This window comes from Rhincodon typus, chromosome 25 (genome assembly GCF_021869965.1).
Source record: "Rhincodon typus isolate 14 chromosome 25, sRhiTyp1.1, whole genome shotgun sequence".
In the NCBI taxonomy this organism is placed as follows: Eukaryota; Metazoa; Chordata; class Chondrichthyes; order Orectolobiformes; family Rhincodontidae; genus Rhincodon; species Rhincodon typus.
Window position 1 is genome coordinate 4015804 of NC_063356.1, and position 10500 is coordinate 4026303.

The 10500-nt window shown below is 43.3% G+C and overlaps 2 protein-coding genes across 3 annotated transcripts in view; both read right to left on the minus strand.

The window, feature by feature from the left end:
- The window catches only part of capza1b (capping actin protein of muscle Z-line subunit alpha 1b), a 36363-nt gene extending 26067 nt beyond the window's left edge, over positions 1 to 10296 (minus strand). The window contains exon 1 of one of the 2 annotated variants that reach the window (XM_020520680.2): positions 10222 to 10296. In XM_020520680.2, the coding sequence (XP_020376269.1) occupies positions 10222 to 10296 (75 nt within the window). Of the gene's footprint in view, positions 1 to 9390; positions 9508 to 10221 lie in introns of those variants that run through there. The other variant, XM_048612276.1, reaches the window with a different exon arrangement.
- Positions 1 to 10500, minus strand: part of LOC109926324 (putative helicase MOV-10) — a 158257-nt gene that overhangs the window by 72878 nt on the left and 74879 nt on the right. The window lies entirely within an intron of this gene.

The following is a 10500-nucleotide window of genomic DNA, read 5'->3' on the forward strand; positions in this document are numbered from 1 at the left end:
GCATTTAAATGGTCATTGGATAAACATATGGATGATAATGGAATAGTTTAGGTGAGATGGGCTTCAGATTGGTTTCACAGGTCGGCGCAACATCGAGGGTCGAAGGGCCTGTACTGCGCTGTAATGTTCTATGTTCTATGCTCATTCCACTCCCGTACATCTCAGTTGTCCTTGTTTTTCAAGGACCGCAACTTCCCCTGCCTCAGTGGTCGAGAATGCCCTCAACCGTGTCTCCCACATTTCTCGCAACTCATCCCTCACACCCTGTTCCCGCAATAAGAACCAAAGAAGAATCCCCCTCGTCCTCACGTACCACCCCACCAACCTACGGATCCAACGCATCATCCTCCGACACTTCCGCCATCTGCAATCCGACCCCACCACCAAAGACATCTTTCCCTCCCCACCCTTATCTGCCTTCCGGAGGGACCACTCTCTCTGTGACTCCCTTGTCTGCTCCACACTCCCCTCCAGCCCCACCACACCCAGCACTTTTCCCTGCAACCGCAGGAAGTGCTACCCCTGCCTCTATACCTCCTCCCTCACCCCCATCCCAGGTCCCAAGAAGACTTTCCACATCAAGCAGATGTTCACCTGCACATCTGCCAATGTGGTATACTGCATCCGCTGTACCCGTTGTGGCCTCCTCTACATCGGGGAAACCAAGCGGAGGCTCGGGGACCGCTTTGCAGAACACCTACGCTCGGTTCGCAATAAACAACTGCACCTCCCAGTCGCGAACCATTTCAACTCCCCCTCCCATTCCTCAGACGACATGTCCATCCTGGGCCTCCTGCAGTGCCACAACGATGCCACCCAAAGGTTGCAGGAACAGCAACTCATATTCCGCTTGGGAACCCTGCAGCCGAATGGTATCAATGTGGATTTCACAAGCTTCAAAATCTCCCCTCCCCCTACCGCATCCCAAAACCAGCCCAGCTCGTCCTCGCCTCCCTAACCTGTTCTTCCTCCCACCTCAAGCCGCACCCCCATCTCCTACCTACAAACCTCATCCCGCCCCCTTGACCTGTCCGTCCTCCCTGGACTGACCTATCCCCTCCCTAACTCCCCACCTACACTCACCTTTACTGGCTCCATCCCCGCCTCTTCGACCTGTCTGTTTCCTCTCCACCTATCCTCTCCTCTATCCATCTTCCATCCGCCTCCCCCTCTCTATTTATTTCAGAACCCCCTTCCCCTCCCCCACTTCTGATGAAGGGTCTAGGCCCGAAACGTCAGCCTTTCTGCTCCTATGATGCTGCTTGGCCTGTGTTCATCCAGCTCTGCACCTTGTTGTCTCTCCTGCCTTAGGTCATGCTTGTCAAGAATGACAATTGCATCTTCGTTGAATAGCCTGAGGTCACTGCTCAGAACAGGTTCTTCCAGAGCTTGATCAACAGTTATAAAAACAGGATGACAGATGAACAAAATTACAGTGAGGCACATTTCTGGCTTGCGTTCTTGAGAACCTCTGATGCGACATGGAGTCCAGTTCTCACATAGTTACATCAGAAATTACATGACATTATTTTCAAAATCATCACAATCAACACATCTTTATAAAATGGCCCATCTTTCCCCAAAGTCCAATCATCACTTCACAGATCATGAAGCAGTTCACCTTGCACAACGCAAGACCTGGGCAACATCCAAATTTGGGCTGAAAAGCGATCAATGATATTCAAATCAAACAAATGCCAGGCAGTAAATAAGAATCAGAAAATTGCTCATCATTGGCAACGTCACTGAATTCCCACTGAAGGTCACTGCAAACCAGAAAATTAACTGGACCAGTCTCAATTACTAGAAAGACTCTGGGAGTCAGAATATGGCAATCAGGCATATTTCTGGAATGTGATAGTACAGTCTCCACATTTTGGAAAAGTAGAGTTGCAACACAAGCTTGATGCTGTCAAGGGCAAAACAAAGAATCTGTTTCTCATCCCCAACAGATCCCTGGATGGGTGTTGTTCCAACCTTTCCACCGCTTTCTCCATAAAATTTGCTTTCAATATTACTTCATTTTACTTTATGTCCATTTTTATCTGATTACGCCACTTTGCAGTACTCTCATGAACCTCTCGGACAATGAGCAGGAAGAAACCATTTACCCACTTGAGCCTCTTTGCTATTATACTAAATCATGACCAATCTCTCAAATCTCGCAGCCTCAGATTTGAAAACCATTGGTGATCTTGTCTAATAAAAATCTGAGATTTTAAAAATGCTTCCAAATGTCAACAGCTTTTTGATGGCAAAAGCCTCAGACTCAATATCTTTCGCAAAAACAATTCAATTCTGACACCATTCTTAAAGTCCTAACTTTAATTTTAATGGATACTACCCAATCCCTTAATCTTACAATTTGCAACCTTGTCTTTAAATCCATCTATGGTCTGACTTCACCTAACTTTAATCTTCTATAGCCTTAAAACCAAATATCTGTTCTCCTCCAATTCTAGCCTCTTGTCCACCACTTTTTTGTTTTTAAGAACTGCTCTTGCACTGGCACCCTTAAGTGTAGCAACTGCAAGAGTCAGGGGTGGTGGGGCTGAGATACTAGGTGCTTGTTAGAGCAGGAATATAGATATTATTGCCAATACCTTAAGATCTGGAATTACCTTCCTAAATTACCCCACTTCTTTCCTCCTTTAAGTCACTTAAAAGCTTAGTTGACAGTGCTTTTCAATATTTGTCTCAATATCATGTGGCTCTGCCAAGTTTTATTTGTTAATTGCTCATAAACCATCTTTGGACATCACTGCAAGAAAAGTGTTATATAAACACAAGCTGTTGTTGCAGTTCCAATGTGCCACATTGTTCCTTCTAGGGGAAACCCAGAACAGTTTGTGTCCCAAACTGTTTTCCACTGTGATCTTGAAAATTGTCATGTCAACTCATTCACGGATAGGGTGAGGAGGGGCTGAAAGAAAGAGGGCTTGTTAAAGCAGGAGTACAGATTTTAATCTGTCAGAGCTCCCTCACAGCCATTGCTGTCTCAGCCCATAGAATCCCAAAATTTCAGTTTACAGCACCATTTCAAGTGCTGAAAAAGATTCTATTTACCCACTCATGTCTATTAAAAATGCAATTAGATCACCTCATGACATTCTTTGCAATGTTAATAGTTAGATAATTGTTCAGCTTTGAGAGCAGACCAGCTGCCACTAAGGACTAATGCCATAACTCCTTCAGCAGGTCTCATAGGAGGGAGAGAATGAGAAAAGTCTAAAAATATAGTTGCAGCTGTCATTAATGCAGAGTGAGCACATCTTGTAAGCTTTTCTTGCTGGAACACTTCTCAAACTGTAACGCTTTTGGCTGTACTCAACTTCCTGCTATCTCCAGTGAGGCATTTGAATATTACCATTTCAGGTAAAAACATTGCATTTAGCAGAAACCAACTTCCTTTTGCTCACTGGTGCAACTAGTCACAAAAGCATCTGCATTACTTGACTGCAATTCACAGCACGCACAGTACAAAAACCCAAACCAACAACTGTCAAAATGAATAATGAAATGATGCAGCATAGGAGATGTCCATTTGGCCCATCGTAATTGCACTGGCTCTATGAATGAGCTTTTAAATGAGTTAATTTCCAGTTTCCTTCCCCACAACTCTGGAAAAAAAAGATTATCTGGAAAAGTTTCGCCTTCATGATTGTTTCAAAACCCTTCATGATCGAATGCATCTATAAACTGGGTAAACAATTACAAGTTGGAGAAAGTTACTGAGGAATAATGGAAGTTCAGATTAGTATGTCAACAACAACTCAGTAGCCAATATCTGGAAGAGTCAGAAGGTGATGGGTGAATCTGATTCTGGAGATGAGCACATAATCCAGGCTGACACTACCACTGCAGTATTGACAGGAGGATGCTATCTGTTCCAGTGAGTTGATAAACTGACTGAGGGCCAATTTGGCTACATCATACAGCCCACATGAATCCATCAACTAACCTGGTAAATCCGATCATTGCCTCTGCTGTGCAAGTTGGCACCTGTACTTCCAACATGAGAACAGTGACCACACTTCCAAAATATCACTATTTGAAAAGCACTTTAGGATGTATTGTGGAAGTTTCCACACAAGTGCATGGTCTTGACAAAAATTAATTCATAAACATGGTTTAATCAACTAATCATCTGAAACATGACCACTGCAGGGCACTTCTATCTAAGTTTTGGGTTACTTTTTTTTTTAAAACTGGCAGCAGTTAGTGACACCAACATTACCAGAATTCACAAAAAATGCTTTTTGATTTAATTTCAGTGCTAAGAAACAGAGGATCTGGAACATATCATTTTGTAAGCTGAAAAATACAGGCAATCTAACTGCAGCACCTTTAATCTGTGTATGAGGTGGTTTATTATAAATATACCCCAAATATACTGTCTCAGTGTCAATTATATCAGCAGAGACTTCGAGCAATTACAATCAATTGAGGAGTGTGCAACAGAAATTCCCTGCCTACTTGCAGACCATTGCTGTTCAAGTTCACATACGTCTCAACTTGAGAAAATCTAACAAGCAATTCTGCAGCTAAGACGTATTTTTAAAAAATCTTCTACTCCAAAGTGGTCTCATCTGAAATTAAAAATACATTTGAGATTCCTGAATGGCAAGATTCCCATGGCAGTAACCATCTGGAATTCTCAAAATATTACCCCCATGACCTCCACTTAAATCCCCAGATGTATGATGCATCACAGCAGCAGCAGAATATCAACAGATACCATTTTGAAATAAACATTAAAACAGAGGTAAAAGGGTCACCTCCAGCACTAAAATAAAGACTTAGATTTAGACAGCAATTTCCATGACCTCCGGTCATCCCCAAAAACACTCCACATCAGTCAAGTGCTTTTGAAGAGCCATCATTTTTGCAGTAGAATACATGTTAAAACCATGATTATCTATTTTAATAATATTAGTCATCTAAGTGATATAGCCCGAGACAACAGGAAGAGCTTCCATGTTCTTCAATTCTATTACCTCTACTGGAGAGTGCACATGTCCTCAGCTTCATCTTTCATCTGAAAGATAGTACCTCCAACACTGCAACTCCCCTTCCAGGAGATTGTGCAATAAAATCTGAGAAGATAGGCTGCTACCCTTGACTGATGCTGGACATTGTTCAGTGAGTAACTCATACAGACTCGGCTTGTCTTGGTCTTGGATTCCGACTCCAAATGGCCAAGGGTGACATTGAGATCGAAACATTTAACAAAATGCCAGGTGACACTCAGTTTAACTGCTTGCAGACACGCTGTTCAAGTTCATACATGAACAACGGAAACTTAGGCAGTAGAGGGTAGCTGGTGACTAGTACTGAAGCAAGTAATAAGGTAATACCTTAAAGGGCAGCTAAATCATCACAATTTTTTTAAAAAAAGTGCTCAAGCATCTGATATATCTACATAAGATCTAAAGTAATGAGATAATGGGAACTGAGTTTTTCATTACCAGAGAAACTGGGGTTAAGTTCCTAATTTTCTTCCAACTAAGATCCAAGACACTTTCTGCAGGAATTCTTCAGGATTTTTCTTTATATCCAGAAGTGCTCTTACACTACTCATTTTTGACCTCCATCCCCAATCACCAAATCACTATAGTTTTCCTAAAAAAAATTAACCACCAGTAAATCATTGGTCTTTTCAAATTGATTAATTGACATGCAAAGCCCATTAAGAGAAATGCCTCAGGATTGTGTCCTAGGCCTAACAGTCTTGAGGTGCTTCATTAATGACCAACCCTTCATCATTTGATCAGGAGCAAGGATGTTTGCACAATATTCACAACTCCTCAGTTACTGAAGCAGTCCATACCCAAACAGAGCAAGAGGAGACAAGAGAGAGGTCTGGGCTGACGAGTGACAAGTAACATTCACAACTGTCAGGCAATAACCATCTTCAACCAGAGAGATCTAACCATTGCCCTTGACATATCCATCATCGAATACCCCAGTAACAACAATCTGGAGCTTACTAGTGACCAGAAACTGAAATGGACTTGTCAGATAAATAATATAACTACAACGGCAGGTCAGAGGTCAGGAATCTTTCAAGTAAGTCACCTCCTGACTGCCCAAAGGCTAACCACCATCCACATGGTAGAAGTCAACAGTTCTTCCCTGCCTACTGGATGACAACAGTTCTAACAACACCCAGGCTGCTTAAACAGCATCTTCCAAGCCCATGACCACTTCCATCTAGAAGGACAAGGACCACAATACATGGGAACACCAAGTTCCCATCCAAGCCACTCACCATCCTGACATACAAAAATCAACTGTTTGTTGGTGTCATTGGGTCAAAACCATCAAACTTCTTCCCTCGTGGCATTGCGAGTCTATTTCCACCAAGTGGACTGCAGTGGTTGAAGAAAACATCTATCAACCACTTGAGGGAACAACTCTGAATGGGCAATAAATTCTGGCCCAGCCAGCAGCATCCACATCCATGAATAAAATAACTAGTACACACCTCAATGATTCATATAGAACTACTCAACTGGCAACTGGTATGCATATCACACATTTAGCATTTGAAATACCCCAAGGCATTATAGGATATTTGGACAAACTTTATGAATAGGGGGCACAGTGGCTCACCAGTTAGCACTGCTGCCTCACAATACCAGGGACCTGGGTTTAATTCCAGACTGGGTGACCATGTGGAGTTTGCATACTGTCCCCACTTCTGCATGGGATTCCTCTGAATGCTCCGGTTTCCTCTTAAGAGTCCAAAAGATGTGCAGGTTAAATGGATCGGCCATGGTAAAATGCAAGATAACAGGATAGGGGCCAGGTGGGATGCTCTTTGGATGGTCAGTGCAGACTTGATGCCCTGAATGACCTTTGTCTGCACTGTAGGGATTACATGATTCCATTTGAGGAGGAGGAAGTACCAAGGGAGGTGAGTAAAAACCTGAGTGAAAGAGGGACGTACTGGGAAGAGAATGGTCAGCTACATCACTCAGTGAGTTACAGTAATTACGATGCCAATGTTTACTGTGCACACAACTAACCTTATCCTAAAATACAAATGAATCTCTTCTAGTGACCAAGGCTATAATATGTCCAGCTTCAATATATGTACTAGACTCACCAAATCTGAGAAGTGAAAGACGGTTTAAAACATTTTCAGAAAATTGTGCTCTGAAACAGAACATGCATGTGCTATCAACAAGCATAACCTAATTGGCACCAAACAAGAAGTCAACAGATGCCAAGTTCACAGAGTTGCCTTTAGGAGATCATACCAACTATGATGCCTTAATTTTTTTCCTGGAGGCAGTCACTGAGGAATGTGATATGGCTGTGAAAATGAGTTTTAACAATTACCTGATACCTTAATCTCCTTTAACATGATAGCATCAAGTCTTAGCTAAAGATGCTCACTGATAGCCAACAAATTTCAATAGTATAGTGCCTTTAATAGAGCAAAACATTTCAAGCATCTTCAAAGGGGTACCTGAAAGCCACATACATGGAGGAAGCAGATAGGGAAGGAAAACCAAAAGAACTGCGGATGCTGTAAATCAGGAACAAAAACAAAGTTGCTGGAAAAGCTCAGCAGGTCTGGCAGCATCTGTGGAGGAGAAAACAGAGTTCACATTTCGGGTACGATGACCTTTCCTCAGAACCCCTTCCTCAGATAGAGAAGGAGATTGATATTGGAAATGAGGCTTGAATTGGAAGATTGTAGAGCTCACAAAGTCTGTGGGGCAGGAAATAGCTAGTATATTTTTTGGGTCTGGAGGCACATCCAGGTAGTGAAGGGATATGAAGACAAAGGCTAGAAATTTTAAATGAAGGTGCTTCTAAAGGTTGGAGCCAATGCAGATAAGCACAGAGATGATGGGCTCAAATCTAGAATGCACGTCACAGAGCTTCAGTTAAGCACACTTTAGCACAGAGTAGATTGGAGGTTAGTCAGGAGATCATTTAAGCAAGTGCATGATCAATCAGAAATTTGAAATTTTCCTCAAGATGTAAAGGGTCTGGAACACGAGGGTATTTCACAATTGAAACCATTGCCTGAGTAACAGCAATGGCAGCCATAGTAAAAAAAAAAGTCGAGTGTTTGACAGTGCGAATAATTCAAACATTTCTCTTCAACAGGCAACAGCTGCAGCTCTTTTTTAAAAAATGTAATTTCTACCCCAATTGCCAGCTGTCATCCAGCAATTTTCGCAAAATTACATTGAAAGCCCATTAATTGCAGTAGTGTGGAGTTAGCAGTTGAAAAGTCAGTCCTCTACCGTGTATTGGAACTCTTCATTAGCACTTTAAAAACTGCAAAAATTGAAGTGAACTTTCAAACCTTCTACTGTTCACTTTCAAAAACCGAACAAATTGGACATACTTGCATACCTCCTTTGTGCACCCCCAACCTACACCACACCCACTGTTTGCAGGTTCACCATCATTGTTCTATTTTACAAGACAAGGAAGTAACCAAGTACTAAATTTTAAGAATATGAAACTCCAAAAAAATTGAAAGGCCACCACCCAAAAAGATACAAGGCTACAGATCAAAAACAACTGATCAATCTCTGGCTGTACAGTTTACTATATTAAGTCAAGACAGCTATAACCTGTGGAGCCTCACCCCATTTAAAAAATACATTTCGCCTCTATTGTTAGAAGGATGATTCAATAAAAAAAATGCTGTGCATATCTGGATCTTTTCATTACACTATCATCGGATAACCTGCATTTCCTTTGCGCTGTCAATGTAAAGCATACAATGTGGCTATAAAAATAGCCAAGAAAAGCTCCAAGGAGCAAAATCAGTTTGTAAGCAAGATAAAAGTAGTTCAAGTAAGTGAATAATGTGAAATTGAGGAGATTTAGTAGAATGATTTCACTGTAATTTTGGAAGTTCATCTGGAGGGTGGCAGTACATGGGACTTGCAAATATTTCCCCAACCTCAAGTAGTTGAGGCAGCGATTGTTGGTCCTAGGAACTAACACAGCTCTCTCTACAGATAAAAAAAGGAAACTACTGCATACGCTCACAATCAAATAGAAACAAAATGCTGGAGAAACTCAGTAAAACATTTCAAATTTGATATGACACTTCTTCACAACTTTAGTTTGGAAGTAAAACATTAACTCTGGTGCTCTGTTCACAAATGCTGCCAGACCTGCTGAGTTGCCCCAGCTCTATTTTTTCCACTTTGAAAGTAGTTTGGGAATTCTAACCCTTTAATACAGTCACCTGAAGTCACAAGCCAAATTTGCAGTCTTACTTAAAAAGTGACTCAATCAAAATTCACTAGAAGCTGACAGAGCCGATGATGGCATTAAAATGGACAAGAACCAAAAGCCAATCTCCAGGGCAATGAACACTCCATGTACCAAGCTTGGTAAATCGCCTACCTTTGCTGCACATTGGCTGCATCACTGAAGCAGGTATCAAACACAATACCCCTGCAAAATGTCAATAAGAGTGCAAGCCCAGTCTTGCAGGCTGGTTGCTCTCAGATGGTACACAAGGAAAAAGTTAATTGACAGAATTCCACACTCCTCAAAAATCAAAGCTGCAGCCTCGCACGCAACTTAATCTACCAAAAGCTAAATCACAGACTGGGTCAGACTCCACCCTTTCCACTTGGAGTGGTCAGATTTGTATGACGGGGGAGATAGGAAGCAAATAGCTTATCATTGCCGACCTGTTCTCACTACTGCAAAGGCTACTTCAATTCAACTAGCTGCAACACGCCAAGAATTAGGAATCCACTTGAAAGGCAAGTGGGAACAACAGTCTCCCAAGGCTTGGAGGGGAGGAACAGGTGGTAATGTCTTCTCCAGTAGGAACCGGACACCTTGAGGGTGGGTGAGGATTGATCGACCCCCTTGCCTCTGCTGTTTTTGGGGGGGGGGTGTTCTCGGAGCCCACGGCCCGGGTGAAAATTTCTCGGTCCCTCCCCCTCGGGCTGGGAGTTCTCGGTTTCTCCACCACCCTTCCCAGGGGAGGGAGTTTCTCGGTTACCGGGGGTGTAGGTTGTCCCTTCGGTCTCCGCTCCCGGGACTGACTGACTGACTCTCACGGGCAGGAAGGGCCTGTCAATGAAGGCGGGAGTTCCAGCCCCAGCCGGGCGGACTAACAAGACGACACAAGTTATCGCGTGCCGTTCCGGGGGTGAGGGAAGTGAAGGCTGGATGAGGTGGCCCGCCCTGTCAGTGTCTGCCCGCTCCCAGGCCGCTCACCCTGTCACGGTCAGAAAGCTGCTCCTCCGCCGCCGCCATCTTGAAGCAAACACCGTCCCCGCCTCGCAGCATCATGGGAGCTCCCGCCTGAGAGGGGGTTGGGAGGAATCCTAGCACAGGCGCGCCGCCCTACAGCCCAGAATCGGTACTGCAGGCACCAGGCTCTGACTACTGAATCAGAGATAGTAGGAACTGCAGATGCTGCAGAATCCGAGATAACAAGGTGCAGAGCTGGATGAACACAGCAGGCCAAGCAGCATCATAGGAGCAGAGAGGCTG